Source organism: Dreissena polymorpha, chromosome 2 (assembly GCF_020536995.1).
Source record: "Dreissena polymorpha isolate Duluth1 chromosome 2, UMN_Dpol_1.0, whole genome shotgun sequence".
NCBI classification, from domain to species: domain Eukaryota; kingdom Metazoa; phylum Mollusca; class Bivalvia; order Myida; family Dreissenidae; genus Dreissena; species Dreissena polymorpha.
In genome coordinates this window covers 97303873-97330041 of record NC_068356.1, presented here as the reverse complement: position 1 = coordinate 97330041, position 26169 = coordinate 97303873, and the positions used below count along the sequence as shown (strand labels likewise).

At 34.6% G+C, this 26169-nt stretch overlaps 1 protein-coding gene across 2 annotated transcripts in view; it reads left to right on the top strand.

Annotated features, from left to right (window-relative positions):
• Positions 1-26169, top strand: part of LOC127868148 (cyclin-dependent kinase-like 2) — a 77691-nt gene that overhangs the window by 31921 nt on the left and 19601 nt on the right. The window contains exons 5-11 of one of the 2 annotated variants that reach the window (XM_052409770.1): positions 2333-2445; positions 3756-3895; positions 5368-5658; positions 6849-7507; positions 15724-15840; positions 19124-19153; positions 25851-26068. In XM_052409770.1, the coding sequence (XP_052265730.1) occupies positions 2333-2445; positions 3756-3895; positions 5368-5658; positions 6849-7507; positions 15724-15840; positions 19124-19153; positions 25851-26068 (1568 nt within the window). The remainder of the gene's footprint in view (positions 1-2332; positions 2446-3755; positions 3896-5367; positions 5659-6848; positions 7508-15723; positions 15841-19123; positions 19154-25850; positions 26069-26169) is intronic. The other variant, XM_052409771.1, reaches the window with a different exon arrangement.

Here is a 26169-nt window from a genome sequence, read left to right as displayed (position 1 = left end):
CAGTTCGCACAGGCTAATCAGGGACAACACTTTCCGCCTAAACGTGATTTTCGCTATGAATAGACTCTCTGTAAACAAAATATAACATTAAAGCGGAAAATGTTGTCCCTGATTAGCCTGTGCAGATTGCACTTTACGCACATGCATTAAACCCCCTTTTCACAGAGCAAGGTTCAAATATATTGTCATTGAATTTCTCGACTATTTAACAATGCACTGGTGTGAATGTCTTATTCATCAGAACTTCAGATCATGAATGTGCAATTAAATTAGCTATAGGATAAATTATTTAAGAATTAGTGCCATTCAAAGTGCATATTAAATAGCTAATAAGGAAATAATTGAGATTTACATAAAAAAAATTATCACTTCCAAAAAAATGAAGATTTCATTGCGTTTTTTTTATTGCAGTGATATTATTAGAAACAGTTTTAGCGTATTGAAGATAATTTGATTTCCGAACATGTACTTGAATTTTTATAATCATTGGTACTGCTTTGTCAAACTTAAAATTCTGTATAAAAAAAATTAACAACTGGTGAAAGTAATAACTGCAATCATTGTAGAGCCACTGTGAAGATAAACCCAAGTGGCTTAAATAATACTTGCCACTTAACTATCCCATTGTAATTTCGACTGTCACAACGGTTGGGTTTTCTGTCAATCTTTTAAGCCTTACAATATGCACAAATGATTTATGGGTTCATTATTTTGCAATTAGGTTTTGCTTGTATTTATGATATTAATACATTGTAATGTTCATAAACTTTATGTACCACACATAATCATTGCATCTCAATAACTTATGAACTTAAGGCAGTTTTTTTCATCTGATAGATGATATCATAGTTATTTAGAGCTGTAAGAAAATGATAGAAGAAGTAATTAGAAATGAAAACAATATTTGTGGTTATTATAAATTGATCTTTTCGGTGGCTTAGATCAAGAAGTATGAGAAAAACTTTATTATATACCTGTTTAATGCTTTTAACATAATACAGGTTGTATCAATCGTTGAAATAAAAAATCCCGTATTACGCTACTTGCTGTTTCCAATTCCGTATTACCATACTAGCCGGACTACTTGGACCCATTTAATGACGTCACATTACACGCACCGAAAATAGAAATATTTTATATTACGAAATATATTACGTAGTACATTGTGTGATGTCATTTCTGTGACAAAACACAATAGTTTTATCTAAATTATGTAAGGACATGTCGGACGTGGTGTTTTTTAACAGTAAACTATGTGTTAAAAACGTATTTTGGAGTGTGTGTTTGTCATGCATAAATGTATATTTCGATAGGAATACAATAAAATAGTTTGGTTTAAACTAAGTTTTGATAAAGACATGGAAGATAGAAGTGTGATACGTCATCACACAAGCCACTCGAGTGATACAAACTCTTGGAACAATTGACTAGCGTAATATTCCGTATTTATCAACATAATAAATTGCCAAAAAAAGTGTTCTTTAATTCATGCGATCCATCTGAATTATTAATGAGCTCTTTAGTAATAGAGTGTCATCCCAGACTGAACTATGCAGTCTGCTAATCTCTCCACATTTAAAATACATAATATAATAGATATTATTAAATATGTTTACTTGATCCACTATTTCTGTAGTTATTCATGTGCCCTTGAACATGGCTGTGATGTCTGTTACAAAGAGTAGTTTTTAACCAGGTTTTCCGAAGGAAAAAACTGGTTATTAGATTGGCGAATGCAGGCTGGCTGGCTGGCGGGCTGCCGGGCGGGCGGAACAAGCTTGTCCGGGCCATAACTATGTCGTTCATTGTCAGATTTTAAAATCATTTGGCACATTTGTTCACCATCATTGGACGGTGTGTCGCGCGAAATAATTACGTGGATATCTCCAAGGTCAAGGTCACACTTTGAGTTCAAAGGTCAAAAATGGCCATAAATGAGCTTGTCCTGGCCATAACTATGTCATTCATTGTGAGATTTTAAAATCATTTGGCAAATTTGTTCACCATCATGGGACGGTGTGTCGCACGAAAGAATCACGTCAATATCTCCAATGTCAAGGTCGCCACGACTAAAAATAGATTTTTTTTTTAAACAAACTTACAAAGGGGGTTAATTTTGTTTGTTCATTTCAAAAGTTCAGTTTGAGTTTTCTCCCTTTATCATATTTTTTTTTCACAATGAAAACCTGGTTTTGTGACAATTTTGTCCCTTATTCACATTTGTAATTGTGTTGTTACCTGGAGCACACATTACTTTATGTATCTTTTCTGATCTAAATGCAAATCAAACTAGTGTGTTACAATTTCCAAGCAATTCTTTTTCGATTTCCAGGGCGGTGGATATCTGGGCAGTGGGATGTCTGCTGGTGGAGATGCTGACTGGGGAGCCACTGTTTCCAGGGGACTCAGATATCGACCAGCTCTATCAGATTGTAAAAGTCTTTGGTATGTAACAAGTCAATTTCCCCCTAATGTTGTATTATGCCCCCACTTTATGGGGGGGGGGGGGGCATATAGTTGTTCCCTTGTCTATGTGTCTTTTTTGCTTTTCTGTCCTTTAATGCATCACATTTTTGTGTCGCGCATTAGTCAAACAGTATTAGTAGTCAAGCTTAGTCTATACATTTAAGAGATAAATTTGAGGCTCATTATGGGGGAGGGGGGGGGGAATGTGTTCATAGTTTAACTTATGTACTTTTTAAGGAACTCATGGCTTGAAATAAGCCCTCAAAAGCCACTGCAAGAATCGCATCCCCCGCAGTAAACCAGGAAAGCATCGTTTAGTTGACTTTGATTGTCAACAACATTTGTAACATTACTCCAAGGCATGACTTTCAGGTATCAGATTCATTCAATTTGTTCCTTGAATGTCACATTTTGTCCATAACCATCAAATGGTAGAATATTTTGAGTATGTTACATAATTGTGTTGGCTTATTTTGTTTGCAGGTTCCATTAACAAATATATTTGTCCTACTAACTCATTTTTTTAAATGATCTCTGAGTACATATGAACTTTACAAATTAATTTGACTTAAAGAACAATACAGCAGCTGTACATAAATGGGAAGTCCTTCTTTTATTGCCAATTTAGATCACAGTCTTTAGATAACAATTGATTACTGCAGTTGAAGCATTGAACTCTTGAACTTCTTTTCTTTATTGATGAGTTAGTGGAATTCATTTTTAAAATCTTGATCAATAGAAAGCAAAAATGTATGTCTTGAAGCCTTCAAAAGACAGTTATATATACATGTATTATTGTATTGATAAAAGGTAAATAAACTTTTTATTGATGATTTTAAAGTGGAATTTGTTGCTTGAAGACACGTTTTGGTGCAAACACATTAAATATCTCCCATCTTAATTGTTTGTGTGGTATTAGTTTAAACTTATTTATTTGAGCTCTATTGCATAGTAAGCTTAAGGCTTATTTAAAACACTCATGAGTCCATTTGCAGGGCCCAGAACCAATACTTGGTGTCTATGGGGAAGATCTAAAGAACACTCCAACTGTGGGGATCAAACCCGTGACCTCCCGGTCGCAAGGCAGACACCATATCCACTAGGCCACGGCGATTTAGTGGCATTTAGTACTTGCACACACAAAAATCACTTAACTCAAATTTGATGTTCAATCAATGTTCTTCCAAATTTGACATTCCTTATGTCCAAGATAATTAATATAGAAATTTATTTCAGGCATTGTTTTCTTATTTATGGTTCAATTCTTTACTCATTTATTTTGATTATAGGCAATTTAACAGCTCGACACAAGGAAGTGTTTTTGAGAAACCCACTCTTTGTGGGCATGAGATTACCCGAAGTCCGTGAAACAACCCCTCTGGAGAAAAAGTTTCCTCGAATATCGCCATATTCACTAGCACTGATAAAGGTAAAGAACTTAAACTTAGTTTCATCGCCCATCTTTCACCTAATTGCTAATATTTAACTTAAGCACTCATTTTTTACCTAATTGCTCATGTTTGACCTAATCTTTCCTTATCTTTCAGTTGAAAACTCATTTTTTGTCTAACTGCTCATCTTTCACGTTATTGCTGAACTTTCACTTAACAAATTAAAAAAGGTTTTCAATAATTGATGTGGAATAAGAAATAATGTGTATTATTTAGATTAGAGTCTTAGCTAGATTGCTAGCTCTTTTTGTTTATAAACCACAAAGCAAAAACAAACTTGAAATGTAATTGGCATAGCACTCCAGGAATATCTGTTAAACTGTTAACATGTAAAAAAAAATATTGCATTTTTCAAACTTATACTTTTGTTCCTATCTTAACTACTTTCAGTTTAAATTTCATTTCAAAGTTTACATATATAATGACATTGTGTAGACTTTTGATTTTCAAAAAATTCAACACTGTTGTATTTGTTCTAGTCAAAAGTCTTAGAGTAAAAATTCCTGAACTTCAGTGCAGCAATTGATAAGAGGGATTTGGCCAAGCCTTCCATGCATTATTAATTAAAATAAACCAAACCAAAATGTTACTTTAGTTTATTTGAACTTCTTAATTACAAAAGTACGTTATTCTTAGTAGTATTCATTAAGACATAAAAACAGGAGTGCTGTCAACGAAATGCAGTAACATAATGGCGTCTGGCGAAAAATGTATATAATACATCAATAGTCATTTGGTGCAAAATATATGAGCCTCAGTGTAGGAAAACAGACCTTAATACATGTGCACAAGTTGTTTTTTCAGATAAGCGTACAGTCCTGTGCTAATCAGGGAAGACTTGACGCTTTTATTCAGTTCTTTTAAAAGAAAGCTCTTCTACATGAATATTCAATCTAGGCATTAAAGTGTCAGCCCTGATTAGCCTGTGCAGACTTCATTTGCATTTTGTCGTATTCCCTGAGCGTGGCTCATAACACATAATATGTTATTTTAACCCTTAACCCCATAAGAAGCAAAGTGAAAATGGCTTTTGCAACCAGCATAAAACCAAAACAGCCTGCGAGCAACTCGCAGTCTATTCAGGTTTTATGCTGTTTTCTGCTCATCAGTATCCAAGGGTTGGAAATGAAACCTTTAAAAACTTGAATCTAGTAAGAAAAGGTCTTTAATAAAATTGAACTTTCTGATGGTCTACACATTTGTGAAAATATGTATCTAAGTGGTAAATGGTTAACCCATTTATGCCTAGCGTCTAGAAAAAGGCCTTGGCAAACAGCGTAGACCCAGATGAGACACCGCATGATGTGGCATCTCATCAGGATCTGTGCTGTTTGCTTAAATGAATATAGAAATAAATATACAAGACATCCCTAATTTTGGAAATAAATTGATCCAATTTAGAAGAATGGGAGAGTCCACTAGGCATAAATGGGTTAATGCTTCCTTGCAGGTGTGTTTGAGACTAGATCCAGATGACAGACCCATCTGCTCCGAACTACTAAAGCACGAATTTTTCGTAAGAGACGGCTTTGCTCAGAAATTCACCCACGATTTGAAAGCGAAGCTAGTGAAAGAGCAGGAAAAAAATGCGATGCTGCAATCGATAGTTAACGATAAAGAGGAGGAAGGAGGGGAAACAGCTAATAATAAGCCTGCAGTGAAGAAAAAAAAGAAACAGCCGTTAATGAAGAAAGTGGACGATCTAAATAAAGCATCTCCATCAAAGGTAGACAGCAATAAAGTAAGAATTATTGTAGTAACAGTTCATGTATTAATTATTATTATATGAATGTCTTTAATCCACCACTGACAACTAGGTTTTGAAATACCAATTTGATTTTTAGCTCCGGTATTGTCATAGCCAGCTTATCGTGTCGTCCGCCGTCCGCATCGTGCTCAAACCTTGACATTTTGCTCTAAAATCAAAGTGCTTCCACCTACAACTTTGAAACTTCATATGTAGATGCACCTTGATGAGTTCTACACGCCACACCCATTTTTGGGTCACTAGGTGAAAGGTCAAGGACACTGTGACCTCTAAAAAAATTAAAATAATCTTATAGGCTTTCATTTATTCAAAACTGCATCCGTAGCCGAGAGTTGGCACCCGTTATGTGGTGCTCTTGTAAATTTAATATTCTCATGTGTTGAGATTTTGAGATTGCTGCTGTCTGTCGTCTGTCATTCATCATACCAAGTCAGCATTTGCCGTGTGAACTCTCTTGAGTCATAGTTATTGTCTAAACTTAAGGAAGTTCGGTCAGAATGCGTGGTGTGTTTATCATATCAAAACTGAGTTCTATTTTAGGTCATATGGATACAAAAAGATGGTCATTGTTTCATATTGAAGAAAAACCTTCTGACCACTCAAGAAGTCACATTTCTTACCAAGTCAACATTAAAATAGTTCAAAACATTTGTATCCATGTTATTTCCACTAAATTTGGTCGGTTACAAAAACATGGCAGCCACGGATTTTGTTATGTGGCTTTTATTTAGTGGAAACTTGACAAAGCTTGTGAATCTCAAGAGGCTACATGTTAGGGCCAAAATGAACCGAAATCAACGAAAATGAACAAACATTTTTTTTTTGGCAACCCCAATAAAAAGTTGAGGGTTGGCACCGAAACAGACCTTTTGGCCTAGCCAATCTCCATGCAACTTGTATTATTTGATTGACAATATTATATAGCTTTGTTGTGAAGGTGAAACAGATTTAATAAAGGGTTGTATTAAAATTGTACGCAATATTTCCTGACACTGTTGTTTATTGCTCTGGACTTACATTAGACAAAGCTGTTTTACACACATTTCTTCTTACTTGATACAATATTAAAATGTCCAAATAATCGACAGCTTTTTAAATGGGTTTAAAATTGAAATAAAAACTACTAAAGGCTTAAAAATCACCAGTTATCTCACATTTTATAGGAAACAAAAAATAGCTCAGAAGAGAAGACCAAACGGAAACTTCCAGATCCCCCAGACAAGAGTGTCAGCAAGAAATCTCCACCCACAACAACGATCGACAGTCCTAATACTCCCATGGCAGAGACAGTAAAACAGTCAAGTGTCAATCCCACAAATGGTGAAGCCTCACCGGCCGAAAGGGGCGCTAAATCTCAGGAAGTTACGGAGAAATCAGAAAAAACAGAAAAGACAGTTCAGAAACTGCACAGGTCAGACTCGAAGCTTGAAAAGAGTGAGAAAATGGATTTTGATAGAACGTCTGGTGAGAAACTGGAAAGAGAACTAGCTAAAATAGAAAGGGATAAAACTCGGTTGGAGAAAATCGAAAAAGATACAGACGTTCGTAATGAAATTAAATTAGAAAGTAGTTTAGATAGAAGCAAAGGTGCTGAGTCAAAAACTGAGATAAATAAGGAGAAGGGAGATGTAAAACTAGATAAATTAGACAGGGAAAAACGTGAAAAGTCGGATAAAAGTGATGAAGGGAGGGAAATGAAGGATCGGGAAAAGGAGAATATGTTTTCATACAAAGACTCAACAACGATACCGCCAATCAATCCATCTGGTCATAGTATGCACAACAGCAACAACTTAACACCAAGTATTCCATCGTTAAGCAGGTATGTATGTAAAGGTGATGATTTCTTTGTGTTTTTCTTCAATTTTGTGTGTTCATTCATTCCTCAGTATTACTGTTTAGTTTTATACTGTTTATACCCCCACAAACCAAGTTTAGGGGGGTATATAGGAGTGAGCTCGACTGTCGGTCCGTCGGTCGGTTGGTCGGTCGGTCAGTATGTTGGTAAGTATTAAGTGTCCGCTCTCTAATTCAAGTTGTTTTCATCCGATCTTCACTAAACTTGGTCAGATGTTGTATCTAGATGATGTCTAGGCCAATTTCGAACATGGGTCATTGCAGGTCAAAAACTAGATCATGGGGTCAATTAGAGCGTTTTAAACATTGAGCATGGTGTCCGCTCTCTTATTCAAGTAGTTTTCATCCGATCTTCACCACATTTGGTCAGAAGTTGTATCTAGATGATGTGTAGGTCAAGTTCGAACATGGGCGATGCCGAGTTAAAAACTAGGTCACAGGGTCACTCAGTGCGTTTTAAACATTGAGCATGGTGTTCGGTGTTTTTTTTGTGAAGACAACATGCAAAATATTCTGTGTCAATGGGGCATGTGGGGGTATTCGTCACGTCTGTGACAAAGCTCTAGTTAATCATTGTTGTATATACCCCAGTAAACGTTTGGTATAAAAAAAGCTTGTTTTATAGCTCTACATCCAATTTTTAGGTGGTACAAATAATGACTTCACTGAGCTCAAGATTGTGACTTTAATGCTTTATGCAGCTATGCTAGTTTGAAAACCAAAATCCTTTGCTAGACATGTAATATTAATGCCAAATGTATGACATAGTTTACGCAGAACCACAAGTTTCCGGCTACCAAATATCTTCAATCAATGTAAGCCATTAGCTTTTTTTCACATTGTGACATTGCAACATATTTTCCATCTTTTCTCAGAGTTTCGATCATTTTAGGCAACTTCAGGTGAATACTAGCTACCTTTATCTCTGTTTTCATATTTCCTTCTCATCCATGTAATGATATCCCTTTTCTTATAGAAACTCACTTAAGAGGGCTTGGTTAGGACATAGACTTAAGTCTCACTGTGGGAAAATGGGGCTAAATGCATGTGCGTAAAGTGTCATCCCAGATTAGCCTGTGCAGTCTGCACATCCTTATCAGAGACGACACTTTCCAATTTTATGTTATTTTTTTGTTTATAGGAAGTCCTTTCTTAGCAAAAAACCAGTTTAGGCAGAAAGTGTCCCAATATTAGCCTTTGTGGGCTTCACAGGGTAATCTGTGATGACACTTTATACACATGCATCAAGCTCTGTTTTATTTGCTTTAAATTAACCATTTGACTGCCCCTGTATAAGTATTTTTTATCTTTATTTAACAGAGCGCTCTTTTTTTTTTGGTTAATCAGAATCAGATTTTCTCTTTATAAACAACTTTTGTTTGCAATAAAATACTGTTCCATAGGCGGATGGTTGAATTGATCAGCAAAATGGAGATATCAAATTTTCAAATCATCATTGCATGTTACCCTACCTCTGTAAAATCATTTGAACGTATTGAAAAGGTCTTGGTACGTTCTTGTTATTTAATCCGTAATCTCTTACTTTTCAAATGTCATTGTTAGCAAAAATAATCCCAGACATTTTATTGTTTCCATGTTAACATTTTAGCATTTGCATTAACATTTTAATGTTAATAGTTTATAAATATATTGATACAACATTCATTCTGAAAAAGTTATTGACAATGCAAACTCTTTTTTAGTCCCCTTTTTACCGGAGGTTTTGTCTCCGTATGTCAGTCCGTCCGACCGTCACACTTTTCTGGATCCTGCGATAACTTTGAAAGTTTTTAATATTTTTTCATGAAACTTGAAACATGGATAGATGGCAATATGGACATTATGCACATCATTTTGTTTCTACGTCAAAAATTGTGGTTGCTATGGCAACAAATAGACTAGAAATAGTGCTGAAAATGGTTTTTTTTCTGGACCCTGCGATAACTTTAAAAGAACTGAATATTTTTTCATGAAACTTAAAACATGGATAGATGGCAATATGGACATTACGCACGTCATTTCATTTTGTTCCTATGTCAAAAATTGTGGTTGCTATGGCAACAAATAGACTTGAAATAGTGCTGAAAATGGTGTTTTTTTTCTGGATCCTGCGATAACTTTAAAAGTTCTTAATATTTTTTCATGAAACTTTGAACATGGATAGATGGCAATATGGACATTATGCACTTCATTTCATTTTGTTCCTACGTCAAAAATTTTGGTTGCTATGGAAACAAATAATACAAATATTCTGACAATGGTGAAATTTCTGACAATGGTGGAGCCGGTAGGGGACTTTTATTGCTTGGCAATTATAAGTCTTGTTTCTTATGAAAGGCTTTTAGGAATAAAAAAGAAGGCAGAATTAATATGCGGATAGGGATAGTCATAATATGACATGCAGTAATATTATAATACTATGCACCATTGACAATGTTTACAGTCCCCTACCGAGTTCAGCGGAGGGGACTTATGGTTTTGTCTCCCTCTGTCTGTCACACTTTTCTGGATCCTGCGATAACTTTATAAGTTCTTCATATTTTTTCATGAAACTTGAAACATGGATAGATGGCAATATGGACATTATGCATGTCATTTCATTTTGTTCTTACGTCAAAAATTGTGGTTGCTATGGCAACAAATAGACTAGAAATAGTGCTGAAAATGGTGTGTTTTTTCTGGATCCTAATAGTGCTGAAAATGGTGTTTTTTTCTGGATCCTACGATAACTTTAAAAGTTCTTAATATTTTTTCATGAAACTTTGAACTTAGATAGATGACAATATGGACATTATGCACGTCATTTCATTTTATTCTTACGTAAAAAATTGTGGTTGCTATAGAAAAAAAATAAAAAAATATTCTGACAATGGTGAAATTTCTGACAATGATGGAGCCGGTAGGGGACTTTTATTGCTTGGCAATAGTCTTGTTTTATTTATTTGTGTACCTTCTAAAATTCTTTAAATAATTTCTACAGCTGTCTTCAATACAATCAGATGTGGACACCATTTGCAACGTAATGTCACGTTTTAGATTTTTTTGCAAATATAATCCATTTCATCACTTGTTTCTATGCACATTTTGAAATATTGAAAGTTTTTCCGCACAATACTGACAAATCATAAGAAATACCTCTTTTATAAAATCACAAGCTTTAGTGACCAAGCAGTATTTTGGGGGTTCTGAATATTCAATGCATGTTACGTTTCTATGTGGAGTATTTGAATTAGAGGTCACCATGTCAACATTACAACAAGGTCACAATATCAATTAGCGGTCTGAATGTCAAGGCTAGTATAAGTTAGAGGTCTCTGTGTCAAGGTTGCACAAAGTCATAGCGATGTCCATGCTGCCTTCAGAGGTCATAATGTCAGGCTATCATTAGAGGTTTTAATATCAAGGTTACAATTAATGAATGTAGTGTCAATGCTGCCATAAAAAGATACAATGTCAGGTTATCATAAGAGGTCTTAATATCAAGATTACAATGCATGGATGCATTGTTCATGCTAAAATTAGTGATCTAAATATTAGTGTTACATTATATGGTTGCAATGTCTAGGATGCCATAAGAGGTCACAATGTCAATGTTACCATATAAAGACCACAATGTCAATGTTACCATAAGAGGCCACAATGGCAATGTTACCATATGAGGCCACAATGTCAATGTTACTATAAGAGGCGACAATGGCAATGTTACCATATGAGGCCACAATGTCAATGTTACCATAAGAGGCCACAATGTCAATGTTACCATAAGAGGCCACAATGTCAATGTTACCATAAGAGGCCACAATGGCAATGTTACCATAAGAGGTCACAATGTCAATGTTACCATAAGTGGCCACAATGACAATGTTACCATATGAGGCCACAATGTCAATGTTACCATGAAAAGGCCACAATGTCAATGTTAACATAATAGGCCACAATGTCAATGTTAACATAATAGGCCACAATGTCAATGTTACCATAAGAGGCCACAATGTCAATGTTACCATAAGAGGCCACAATGTCAATGTTACCATAAGAGGCCACAATGTCAATGTTACCATCAGAGGCCACAATGTCAATGTTACCATAAGAGGCCACAATGGCAATGTTACCATAAGAGGCCACAATGGCAATGTTACCATAAGAGGCCACAATGTCAAAGTTAAAACTAGAGGTCTTAAGGTCAATGTTACAATAAGAGGCCACAATTTCAAAGTTACCATAAGAGATCACAATGTCAATGTTACCATAAGAGGTCACAATGTCAATGTCACCATAAGAGGCCACAATGTCGATGTTACTATTAGAGGTCACAATGTCAATGTTACCATAAGAGGTCACAATGTCAATGTAACCATAAAAGGCCACAATGTCAATGTTACCATAAGAGGCCACAATGTCAATGTTACCATAAGAGGTCACAATGTCAATGTCACCATAAGAGGCCACAATGTCAATGATACCATAAGAGGCCACAATGTCAATGTTACCATAAGAAGCCACAATGTCAATGTTACCATAAGAGGCCACACTGGCAATGTTACCATATGAGGCCAGAATGTCAATGTCACCATAAGAGGCCACAATGTCAATGTTACCATTTGAGGCCACAATGTCAATGTTACCATAAGAGGCCACAATGTCAATGTTACCATAAGAGGCCACAATGTCAATGTTGCCAAAAGAGGCCACACTGTCAATGTTATCATAAGAGGCCACAATGTCAAAGGTAAAACTAGAGGTCTTAAGGTCAATGTTGCAATAAGATGTCAATATGTCCAGGTTTGTCTAAAGAGGTCTCCAGCATCAAAGTAAGCATGAGGGGTATCAATGTCAAGGTTAACTCTAGAAGTCTTAATGTCAGTTCTAACAAGTATTGGTCTCAATGTCCAGGCTTCCTTTACACTTTCCCACTCAGAAGCAAAATGAAAATGGCTATGTGCAAACAGCATAAAACCAGAACAGCCAGCTAGTAACTATCAGTCTGTTCAGGTTTTATACTGTTTGATGCTCATCAGTATCTTGGGTTGGAAATGAAGCCTTTAAAACTTGAATCTAGTGAGAAAGGTCTTTAATTAAATTCAACTTTCTAAGGGACTACAAATGCTTCAAAATACATATCTAAGTAGTAAAGGGTTAAGTGGTCTCAACATCAAGGTTACATTGTCAAAGTAAACATAAAGAAGTCATAATGTCAATTTGTGCATGATAATGCAAGGTTGCAGTGTCAAGGTATATTTCCGAATAGCATTGGAACTGTTGAAGTGAAATTCAAGTGAGTACATTTCATGTCACTGACATTTATTGCATAATAACAATCTTTAATACATTCTTTAGATCATATTAAGTTAACAATAGAAACTTAAACTTCAATCATAAAAAAGGCAATATAGTTTACATATGTAGTTGTACTAACAAAGATTAACAATCTTAGAAAAACTTTATTTAGCATTCATAGATTTTTGATAACATACATGGGGGTGCAACAATATAATCATATACTGCTACACATTTTTAATTTGAATTTTAGACTTTGTGTCCATTGAAGCTATTTAATTGATATTTTAATGCCATATTCTTGCCCATCTTGAACCTTCTTTTCAAAAGCATGTAATCTGCAACTTATGAGTATGAGACTTATAATGTGAAAAGCTATTTTTTATAAATTAACATTTTCTTTAAATTCGTAATTTGAGGGTTAAGTCATTTCAGTAATCAGTTTATGGCTCCACAGCTAACTATTCACTGTTTTGTGCATTTAAGATGGCAAACAACTCATAAATTTTCAAGATGTAAACGGTCAATGTTTCAGTTCTTTTCATAATGTCTTCATTGTATGCAATAGTAATTGCGATATTCATTTCCTGTATCACAATATATTACGATACAGGTTATGCTGTTTCGTTGCACCCCTTAACATACCATCAGTAAGAACTTAATAATACAGATTTATTGCAAACAATCACATTTGAATATGTGTGTGACTGAAGTATATTATAAAAGATTTCAGTTTATGATCACTTGATTTATATCAAATTCATAATTTTTGGTTATGTTTTGTGTTTTAATGTACTTGCTCTATTACATTTGGTTATGTAATTATGTTTTAATGTACTATTATATAGTGGTTAAAGGTGTGCGGTTAATCTTTTACAATGATAATATGAAAAACATGAGCTGAAATTTTATTATGCCCCCCTTCGAAGAAGAGAGGGTATATTGTTTTGCACATGTCGGTCCATCTGTCCGTCCACCAGATGGTTTCCGGATGATAACTCAAGATGATTGATTTTCAGGTCACTCAGTCAAGGGTCAAGGTCACAGTGACTCGAAACAGTAAAATGCTTATGCCTAGGATCATGAAACTTCATAGGAACATTGATCATGACTGGCAGATTACCACTATTAAATTTCAGGTCACTAGTTCAAAGGTCAAGGTCAAAGTGAATCGAAATAGTTAAATGGTTTCAGTATAATAACTCAAGAATTCTTATGCCTAGGATCATGAAACTTTATAGGTACATTTATAAAGACTGGCAGATGACCCCTATTGACTTTCAGGTCCCTAGGTCAAAGGTCAAGGTCACAGTGACTCAAAATAGTAAAATGGTTTCCGGATGATAACTCAAGAATGCTTATGCCTAGGATCATGAAACTTCATAGGTACATTGATCATGACTGGCAGATGACCCCTATTAATTTTCAGGTCACTAGGTCAAAGGTCAAGGTCACAGTAATTTGAAACAGTAAAATGGTTTCCTGATAATAACTCAAGAATAATTAGGCCTAGGATCATGAAACTTCACAGGAACATTGATCATGACTGGCAGATGACCCCTATTGATTTTCAGGTCACTAGGTCAAAGGTCAAGGTCACAGTAACAAAAAACGTATTAACTCGATGGCTGCCACTTCAACTGACAGCCCATATGGGTGGCATGCATGTTATACAAAGAGCCCTTGTTTTATGTGTATGTTTTCAATGTGTTTGTTATTTTGATGTACTATTTAAAATGATGTTTCCTTGTTTTATTATTTGTTTTTTATGTTACTAATGGTTTAGGCAGGGATCAAATTAAATATTTAAGCAGTTTCTATGAACTTCATTATATTTTTGTGGAAGTATGAAGATGCAATCTTTAAAAACCATTCTTGATTGAGGATAGATTTAATGTGGATAAAACGAAATCATTTTGGTCTATCTATTATAACAACTTTATAACAAAGGTAAATTAATATGATCCCTTTTTGAGAGGCATAGGCAAGCATGAAGTCGCCTTTCAGCTTGTTTTATTTGTTAACTTTCCGTACACCAAGGAACGGTTTGCTTTTATTTATAAGCAAACATGGTTTGATGCAAAAGTACACAAGTTTAACATTTTTATATTTTAGTCAAATAAGTAAATCTCTGTTGTTGTTAACTTAAAACATTTACATGCTTAAAAAGGTTCCTCAATACTTTTTTGTGCTTCTTATTTGAGAGCTAAAATCTTGTTTACCCCATTCCCACCCAGAGCCTAAGTGAAAATGTTTAAACAGCATAAAACCAGGACAGCCTGCGAGTTACTTGCAGTCTGTTCAGGATCTATGCGGTTTGCTGCTGATCAGTAGCTTAGGGTTGGAAATGTAACCATTTAAACTTAAATCTAGTAATAATGGTCTTTAATTAAATGTAACTTTCGAAGGGACTACAAATGCATCAAAATATGTTTCTAGGTGGTAAAGGGTTATCCTTGTTATGTGTTGCTAATCTCCTCCCAGTGATCTTCTTTGCCGGTGATACTCACTGCTTAAACAAAATGGCCACTTTAGATAAATAAACTATTATCTTTATTTTAAAGAGCATAACTATGGTGAATACAGCCTCATTCCTGCGATAAGGGTGTCAATAGCATGATCCGACACTGTGTGTGTAAATTCTTATGATCTGAAACCAAGTACTGGTTCTACCCAGGAAACTGACTTAGTAGTTTCTCAATTATCCTAATATTTTGGACATTTGAGCTGAAATAAACTATTTGAAAATATAAATAACTTCGTTAAAAATGTAATTTGTTGCTGTGGTCAAAGCAAAGAAGCAAGGGAGAGCACTGAGAGGAGTATAAAAATTGTGTTGCCAGTTATTCTGTTACTCCTGTTTTTTGATACTCCAAAATGCATGCGCCACTATTGTGTTTGCAGCCCTCTCAACCAGGCCTCCACAAATAGCCCTCATTTATTTGCACCCCCTGTAAGCAATCTGACCACTCAGACGCCCCGCGGGACTGTTGTCCCGTATACGGGTGCAATGCCCCTGAGGTAAGCCGGGTTGCCGTGTACTCAGACCGCGTATAGTCCTCACAGTGTTTTCCGATGTTGTCACTTTATTTTGACACCACCGCACATCTGAGTCATTCTTGTCAACGTTTTTAACACAACACTCCCTCAATGATCAGTGACCTCCACTTCTGCGAACATGTAGACTTATTGTACTTGTTTTTAATCTGATTGGCATGCAGTTTCACCATGTCCTTATATATATATATATATACATAATTATGCGTCTGTATTAACATTTTGAAATGGGAACCTTCCTGCCATTCACATGCATAATCTAGGATGCTAAAATTTATTTTCAATTTTTGCTTGTAGTGGGTATATTTTTTGTGTAAATCTTAGCGATGAATTTCTGCAATTAAAATGATAGACCATATGTAAAAGGTATTTGGTAGCTTACCGGTAATATTATGCTCCTGCAACGTTAATGGATCAATCAGAATTAATAATACATGATTCTGATATGTAATATATATGTAAGACAATTAATTTATTGTTTGCTTATCACGTAATTGTTTCAATTTATATTTGATAGACTCTGTCTGTAAATAATTTTCAATTTTTAACTACAAGCTGTTTGTTTGAAAGTGGGGTCACTGGAATTTTTTTCACTTTTTCTTTCAGCACTAAATAATGTTCAACCTAACAGTGTTATATAATCATCTATGTCTCTCTTATTTCTCATATATTGCCTTAAACTGACTTTATTTTTATAAAAATATACCCAGAGCACTGTTAAAAACGGAAGACCTTTTAATACAATTCAAATGCAGACATTTTTTAACACATTAGTTTTTCATGTCGTGTAATCATTTTATTAGCGAGGCTGTTTTCGGAGAAAACCCGAGGTATTGTCATAGCCTGCTCGTCGTCCGCTGTCCGCCGGCGTCGTGCTAAAACCTTTACATTGCCTCTAAAATCAAAGTGCTTCTACTTACAACTTTGAAACTTCATATGTAGATGCACCTTGATGAGTTCTACACGCCACACCCATTTTGGGTCACTAGATCAAAGGTCAAGGTCACTGTGACCTCTAAAAAGAAAAAAATTCTGACAAGCTTTCGCAGCCGAGCGTGGCACCCGTTATGCGGTGCTCTTATTTTTCTTAGAAACAAACATACTTTATGTAGATTTAAATAATAAAACGTGTTTATTATTCACGGAACACATTTAATACCAAATATCTTGTATGAGTTGTTTAAAGTTAAAGACCCATTTTGGGTCACTAGGTCAAAGGTCAAGGTCACTGTGACCTCTAAAAAAAATAAAACATTTCTGACCAGCTTTCGCAGCAGAGCGTGGCACTCGCTATGCGGTGCTCTTGTTTAAGTTTTTGATTAGCCATGTTTAAGAGGCTAGGGGCTTCTAGGACACACAGTTTAGGTAAAAACTACATATCTTTCCATACTTCGCAATCACAGTTTAGTTTTCCATGTACAATTATCATGGCAAGTTTTTGGACTTTTTCTAAGTTGAACATGTTTAAATCTTGGACAGTTGATCAGCTGAAATTTGATAAATTGCCCAAAGTTAAAGCAACATAATTATGCATGTCCTAGTTTAATTTAGCAGCATTCTGGCAAAACTGGGCTTAATGCATGTGGGTAAAGTGTCCTACCAGATTAGCTGGTGCAGTCCAGTCTAGACTGGATTTTGCTAACACTTTCTCCCTCGCCTGGTTTTGGACTATTAGAGACTCAATTTTTAACACAAACACACACACAAATCTAAAAGCTGAAATAGTCTTCCTTGATTAACCAGGGGCACAGGCTAATCTGTAGATACTTGGCTCACATGTATTAAGCCTTGTTATTCAGAAGTTGGCTCAAATAATGCAATCATTAAGTGTTACGTGTTGTTCTAATTTGTCTTGTTCTGACAAAACTGGGCTAGATTCATGTGCGTAAAGTTTCGTCCCAGATTAGCCTGTGCAGTCCGCACAGGCTAATCAGGGACGACACTTTCCGCTTTTATGGTATTTTTAGTTTCAAGGAAGTCCCTCCTTACCGAAAATCAAGTTAAGGCGGAAAGTGTCGTCCCTGATTAGCCTGTGCAGACTGCACAGGCTAATCTGGGACGACACTTTACGCACATGAATTAAGCCCAGTTTTCTCAGAACAAGACACTTATTTATTAACAAGAACCAGTTCATAACAGTTTGTGTAGTTTTAGTAACATTCACTCTTCTGTGTCTTTATAACTTTTTCGCTCATTGCATGTTTATATAGTTATTAATATGTAATATACCATGATGTATAATTATGTCCTTCGCAGCTCTAGAAAACATCAAAGTAGCTTCGACTTTGGAAAGATTTCTCCGTTCAAGAATACACTGTAAGGTCAAATGTTACGCCACACCAGTGTGGCTGACGTGTGTTTTGTATTTGTACTAAAACACGATTCCCATGCTTAATTTTGTCCTATGATGTACCAATTAACATATGAAATGAAGAAAAATCATTGTGTGACAATTACAGTTGTTTGAGATGGATGTTGAGGATTTATATTTGATGTATATTTTATTGTAACGATCTTCATAATTAAAGTCATTAAATAAATGCCTTGAATGCAATCATATACTTTTCAGAAAAAGTTTATCTTGATTTTGACTCATTATTAATGCAACTTTGAAGTCATACATGGATCAGACATAATGTTAAATTTTGGCAGTGCTCTGTAAAAAAGGGGTTTAATGCATTTGTGTAAAATGTCGTCCCAGATTAGCCTGTACAATCCGCACAGGCCAATCAGGGACAACACTTTCCGCTTAACTGGATTTTTCCTAAGAATAGAGTCTGACTCTCTGTAAACAAAAAATATCATTAAAGCGGAAAGTGTTGTCCCTGATAAGCCTGTGCAGACTGCACAGGCTAATCTGGGATGACACTTAACACACATGCATTAAACCCCTTTTCACAGAGCATTAAGAATTGTCATAATGTTATTTAAATGGTTTTGGCACAATTAGGGGAGAGTATGAAAGGAGTGTATCTGATATAAAAATATTAAGTTGGTACAACAGTAACTGTTTTGCCCTCAGCCCTAACTTCTGTTAAGATAATTATTTTTGTCCAATGACTTTTCTGCCTTTCAAATTGTTTGACTAACACAGAGTAACAAACAACTTATAAAATATATGTTTTGAAAACATGTTTTGTTTGCAAATATTATTACTCAGATACTTTGTAATTTTTTGTGTTGAGTGTTAACTGAATTTTGGTGTCAGTTTTACATGTTACATTGCCTGTATTCTCTGCTATTGAAGTCAAAAAGAGCCCCCTCGAGGTCAAGCGTGGTAAGTCTAGTGCACACTGCGTAACAGAGACACATTTGCCGTGTGGATCATACATTCAGAACACGTTGAATTTATGAAAACTTGTGAAGTGATTTGTTTTCTTTTCAATTTATCTTTTAATTAATCAGATAATTTTACAAGACATCTTAAGCCCGATGTCATGTAGGACCATGTTTGATGTTTGTTTACACTGATGTACAAAACAGGAGTGGAAGGTCTTTGCTGCTGTCTTCTATTTTCAGTATTAAGTACGTTTATACATGTGAAAAGACATCGACTGAAAACTTGAGATGTTTTGTTAAGTTTTTACATTTATTTCAGAATTCTTACTTATCTACACTCATGTCTGTGTTATTTGTCCATTAATGTCACAGTTAATTGCCCACTTCCCATACCTAATTCAGTCAAAAGCCTTCAGAACGCTTACCCTGTGATATTTCAGTGTTGACCTGGACTTGTATAATCTGTTAGTTAAATTAATGATACATAATATGTTTGGCCACTTCTAACTTTCCCATGTATCCACTCAATCTCCATGCAGAGTTGTCGTTCCTTGCTCTCTCGCATACAATCTCTGCCATCACAAGAAAATCCTACTTGATTTGGTATTATTTCATTTTTGTTGTTTAAGTATTATATTATGAAAAGTAATATCATTTTCTTCTATATTTTGAAGATATTTTTTTAGTGTACAAGTTTAGGTTCATAATAAAAAATTAATTACCTAATTAATTGCCTAAAAATAATGGCAAAATTATTGTACCACATGGCTAGGTTAGGTTGGTTATGAAGGCAGGGATTTGATCCAGCTATGCTAGTTCCAGTCAAATATCTGCACGGAGGTTGGTGACCACTGAGATGTCAGTAGAACGCTATGTATGGGAGGCATATAACATGTTTTATATTTCAGCATTATAATGTTGAACCTTCATAGGAAACCTTAGTACACTGCCCACATTTTGAAGTCAGAATTTGTTAATTTAAAATTTTACTTTTGCTTTGAGTATTAAGACTCTAATTATAATTGATTCTATTTGCCAACTGTAAAATTATGTTATTCTTGCTGTGCTTGGTCTTTTGTTGACTTGTTTTTGTATTCCATAACAAGAGATTCTAAAAAAGTAAAAAAAGAAAAAGAAAAAATGACTGTGCTTAATTGTTTTTGAAGAGTTTCAAAAGAGGAAGCAAATGTTTCTAAATATAAAACCATAATTAAAAATGGCGGTTACAAATGTTGATTGATTACTCTTAGATGCTTTTAAATGTAGCTTGTTATAAACTGAAAAAGGCCATTCAAGAAATTATTTCCCTTTTACTGATTCAAAAAATACTAACTTTATTTTTCATAATCTAAATGGCTTTTACAGACAACAGTCCACAGAGGTATAACTCACGTATAGTAGAGTAAGTTTTGCTTCTGATACGGGCTTTGCCAAGTTTTGGAAAAAACTGAGCATTTAGTGGGGTGTAGCCTGTTTAGGACGCAGCATAATCAAAGTACTGATACCATACAGTTTGACTTTGTGTCTGATAGCATGCTGTATGACTTGGTGTTTAGATGGTGGAAGGTCTATATAATTTGGTGTTATCATAGACAAATAAGTGTAGATTTTTTTTTCTTGTTCTTAAACTTTGTTTTAAAACAAAACCATAATAAATTATTATTATCTTAATTAGCAAGATGTTAAGATGCCATTTGGAATAAACAACATTTATCTCTTTAATGTGGTAATTACTTGATTTTATTTGTTACAGACATATATGTTTTATTTGTAGGCTATATGTGTAACCATTCTGGTTCTGCTAGACATATAGTTTCAGTCGCAATATTTAGTTTAATATTTGATTAAATATAACACCTCAAATAATTCATCACACTTTTAGGTAACAATCGACTTTCAAAAAAGGTAGCCTCTCAATTATTCATTAACTGGACAGTTTTGTGGGACTTTTGACAGTCTTAAAACATCATGCATTGTCAATGTATTACAATAAATTGTTTTGTCCTATAAAAACGCATTCATTTTTTGTATTATCATTTTTTTGTTTGGTGTAACATACATGTACGTTTTACAATTAAGGTGATGGTATGCATATTCCCTACTGCACTTTTATTCCACAGTGTAAGTTTTATTTTTTAAAGCACAAACTTGAATATCAGTATATTCATAATGTTAATGATTGCTTAAATATTTGATATTAATTCGATTGTGTTTTTTTTTATGGTGATAACATTTGCACCTCAATTAAAAGTCTTGCAAAAGGCAGAAAGATACATATTTCTGGTGTTCAAATACTCAAATTTTAAATGTTAATATCACAAGTCCCATATCACAAGTCCCATATCACAAGTCCCATATCACAAGTCCCATATCACAAGTCCCTTATCACAAGTCCCAAATCCTATTTTAAAAACAATTTTAGTATAAAGAAACATATGAAAGCTCATTTAAGATCTAAATATTTTAAGCTAATAAAAAACATCTCAAATGCTAAGATATTTCTGATTTCACCCATTTTTAGGTCATAAATCACTGAATGATTACAATTAGAAAATGTCAAAATGGATCAGACATATTCAAGTTCATCTTTCCTTTAGGTGTTTATGTGACCATTGGCTTTGACATTTCTTGGACTTACCACTTTCAGGGGTTCCGAAGGGAAACCACATTCTTGGCAAGCATACTGGAATTTTTCTAAGTACTAATAGATATGTGACTGTAGTTTGCTCGTAATAACCAAAACAGTGCATGCAGTATCATTAACTATGTTGCTTTTAAGTTGTTTATTTGGTGGACTTTCATTGCTCCACTTTAAATTACGGGTTTGCCCAACTGTTTCAAGAATGAAATTGTCTAATACCCGTTAATGTCTAAAAATTTATTATGTCCTGCACCATATTGATTTTCACTTCAAACTATTTTGCATATATTGTTGTTAGTTAAAAAACAACAACTAAACAACAAAGTAATAATATATGTTGTTCCATGTTCTATGTGGCAAATATTTATGAGCATGAGCTTAAAGATATTGGCTGTTAAGTATAATCCTGTTCATTTGTGGAATTACTTGATGTCTAGACCAATGAAAATATCTCTTCAATGCATTTTCATAATTTCATTTACAATTATTTTTTTTGAAGACAATGGACCAGGGATCTGTCTTACCATACATGTTATGGCATATTGAGATTACGATAACATATTTTAAAAAGCAATCATTGGAAGCACTTGGACCCAATTTCTGGAATAGTTTTGAGTGTATTTTGAGGAGATTAGCTTTAACTCACCTTTTACAAAATACATTAAAGAGATAAAACATAGCAGGTTTCGACGTTTCAAGCTTTGTATTGAATAAACATCATAAATACTTTTAATAAACATTCTTCACTTTCACTGTTTAAATAGTAACACTTTGCAATGAATTAAACCACTACAGCCATTTATTCTTAAGACCACTTGAGACTGTTTGAGAAATTGGAGCCAACAGACTGTGGTCAATTAATTTCAATAATTACATTAATTGTATTGCTATCTTTCTTTCAAGTTTTTATTTCAGGAACTCTTTGAGTAATCACACATGTCTATTTTTTTTAAACAACAACTCGGTCGTTACTTAAACATGTCGTACGATCTGTGATAAGACGGTACCCTGGTTGCAGTAGAGAAAGTTATGTTTAACCCTTTTAGTGCTGGAACCGAATTTTGAAGGCCTTTGCAAACAGTTTGGATCCAGATGAGACGCCACAGAACGTGGCGTCTCATCAGGATCCAAACTGTTTGCTATTCTAATAGTATTCTTTGAAAAAAAAATCGAAGAAAATGCTAATTTTAGAAATTCAGCAGACAACATTTTAGCATACAACAAATTTCCCAGCATGCAAAGGGTTAATATCCAAAATGAGCCTGACTCTGATAAAACTGAGTATAATGCAAGTGGGTTAAGCTGCACTTGCTAATAATGGGTTAAACTTTCAGCTCTAATAAAAAAATCATTTAACCCTTTGCATGCTGGGAAATTTGTAGTCTGCTAAAATGTTGTCTGCTGATTTTCTAAAAAAGCATTTTCTTAGATTTTTTCAGAGAATACTATTTGGATCCTGTTCTGTGGCGTCTTATCTGGATCCAAACTGTTTGCAAAGGCCTTTAAAATTCGGTTCCTGCGCTGAAAGGGTTAAAGGAAGTCTCTTGTAAACAAAAAGTCCAGTCTAGACAGAAAGTGTTGTCCCTGATAAGCCTGTCAGTCGGCTCAAGCTATTCTGACATGTGACGCATATGAATTTTTCTCAGAGCACGGCTATAATGTTTGTCTGAGAAAGACGAAGGTTTCTGTAGAAACTTTGCTTGAATGTGCATGGTGATTGGTAGCTGCATTTTGATTGGCTGGAATCATATAAGCTGTAATCTGATTAGTCAAGAATAGGTTTGATGATCAATATTCTGATATTTGAATACAGGTTAGGTGTCTGGATTGTACACAAAGTATCTGGATAGCTATTGAATGAACAATATTTATTATTGTTTACTAGCTCACCTGTGCACAACATGCTCATGAGGAGCTTTGTGATCACCTTTGGTTCATTGTGAGTTGCCACCATTGTCCTTGTTACCACTCTAGAGGTCATTTAGGGCACATTTAGTGTCCAATCTCCATGAAACTTGGTCAGAACATTTCATGTGCCATTACAAACAATAAAACTTGCTCTGAACATTGATTCAAATTATATAATTCAGCCTGGCATGAAAATGGTTCTGGTTGGTTTAAAAATGACAGCCAGTTGGTAGAGCAGTTTTTCTTTAACTGCTTTTGAAATATCTTATTAATGACCAGACAAGGAAAGGTTACATCCAACCTTAAGAAAACTTGCTCAGAAAATGGTCCTGGTCTCATAAAAAGCGTCCTCCAGGGAGTGAAGCAGTTTGTGTTAAATGACCAATGCTATATTGAAACCTTGTTAACACTCAAGAAGAAACACTTTTGGTCCAATCATAATGAAACTTGCTTATAACATTTGTACAATTGATATCTTGACTGCATTCAGAAATTGTTCCAGTCTGTTGACAATTATGGCTGCCAGGGGGTGGATTAGTTTTCCTTACATGGCTATGGTGAAACTTTGAAGACACTCTAGAAGTCACAATTTAAGCCAAATCTTTATGAAACTTTCTCTCAGATCATTTCTTTTAATGATATCTGTGTTGAGTTAAAACATACTTCCAAGCTCTTGTTTTGTTGACCATTGTCATTGCGTGTGCTCAAAAACATGTTCTCCCATTTATAAAAACAACAATTGTGTTGATATTAAGATGAATTACTTAAAAAGGTGAACGCAAATTATTTCATATTGTGATATTAATTGTCTCACATGTAATGCAGTTGTCTGACTATTTATTATAAGATAATGCGTAACTTAGCCAAAAAAACAACATTGTTGATTTTAATTCTTTCTGAAAATGATTCGTTGTAATGACATCTCAGCTTAGTAAAAAATAGTTCCTGGAAAAAGCAATGTTAGAAGCCCCATAAATTACACAATCATCACAAAAGCTGCTCAAACAGTTCAGTTCCTTCAGGTCTCAGGTGAGCAACGTAGGGCCATTGGCCTTCTTGTTTTGACTTTATTAACATATTTCAAAATATGTACCAAACATGCTGTTTTGTTCAAGTGTTAATTCCTTAATTGGGCTGTATGAGAATGATTAAAGGTTTTTAAATTGCTTAATTGGCTAGCGTATAATTGTTTGAAAAAATGCATGACGAAATGAGAATATCAAGTTGTCCTACTCCAAAGCCTATTGTCCTGACCATTTTTTGTCATTGTCCAGTTTGGTCCTGAAAAAATATAGACTAATTAGCATGTTTTATTAATGTAATCTAATAATTTTAGCTAATATAGAGGCATGTTGAAGATTTGTCTAGTCTAGATGGATAATAAAAATATGTGGAAGTTTTTGCACGGATCTAACTTCAGTTGTAAGGATGTTGAAGTTTGTGTGTTAATCAAACGGACGATTACGATAAATTGAATTTATGTTAGTGTTTTGCTAATATGTTGTGGAAGCATTTTGAAATGTTGGTATGCATGTATTGTTATATTGACAGAGCCAGTGTTCTTAAAAAAAACTTGCTTACAGTGTGTTCTATTATAGATTTAGTAATTACAGCTTGAGAATGCCTAGTGTTGTAGATAATTCTAGATAATTTGCCAAAATGGTTGTAAAAATGATTTCCATAGAATGTTTTTATGATCAAAGTTAGAAATAATGCTGTTAAGTTTAAAACCTGAATGTTAAGTAGTCTTGGTGATAATTCAACATTCCTCAAAAACAGACAGTATACATTCTGTTTGACCCTTATTAGGGTTGTCAAACCTAATTCACAGATGTATTTTGCTGTAAGCATTATTTCACTTGTTTATCTGCCTGGTTTAAAATTGTTTTGTGTTCTCAATAAGTGAAGCATCCAGAAAATAACTGTGAAAAACATGAACCTTTACTGTAAGGTAATAAACTGAAGCATTTATATGAGACTTCCTTCTTATTCATTTTGCAAATTAAACTGTTATAACCAAAGTACTGTAAATGTTCAGGAAAATTATTAACAAATACCTTTATACAATTCTGAAAGGTAAAAGCTTAAGCAAACTAATGGTATTAAACCCAAAAGTTTATGATTATTAATTCTCTTCTGAAATCAGGGTCAACGACAAAATGGTGAAGAAGCAGTCAAACTACAAGAAGGCTGCACCCAACCATCACAGTGTGGTGATTAGCCCCCAGCCCCTGCAGTCTGAGAAGAGCCACCTCCACGATAAATCCCTCGAGAAGTTACGCACACAGAAAAGGGAGACAACTATGTTTGATACGCGACGGGACAAGGAAGTGATCAGCTTTCCAGAGGTCAGGGGTGCTGAAGGTATGAAAGATCATCATTAACGCTTCATCTTAATATATTTAGGAAAACTGAAGAGGTTTCATTTATGGCCCACTCTTCATTTAACTTTTCTTAACATTTGT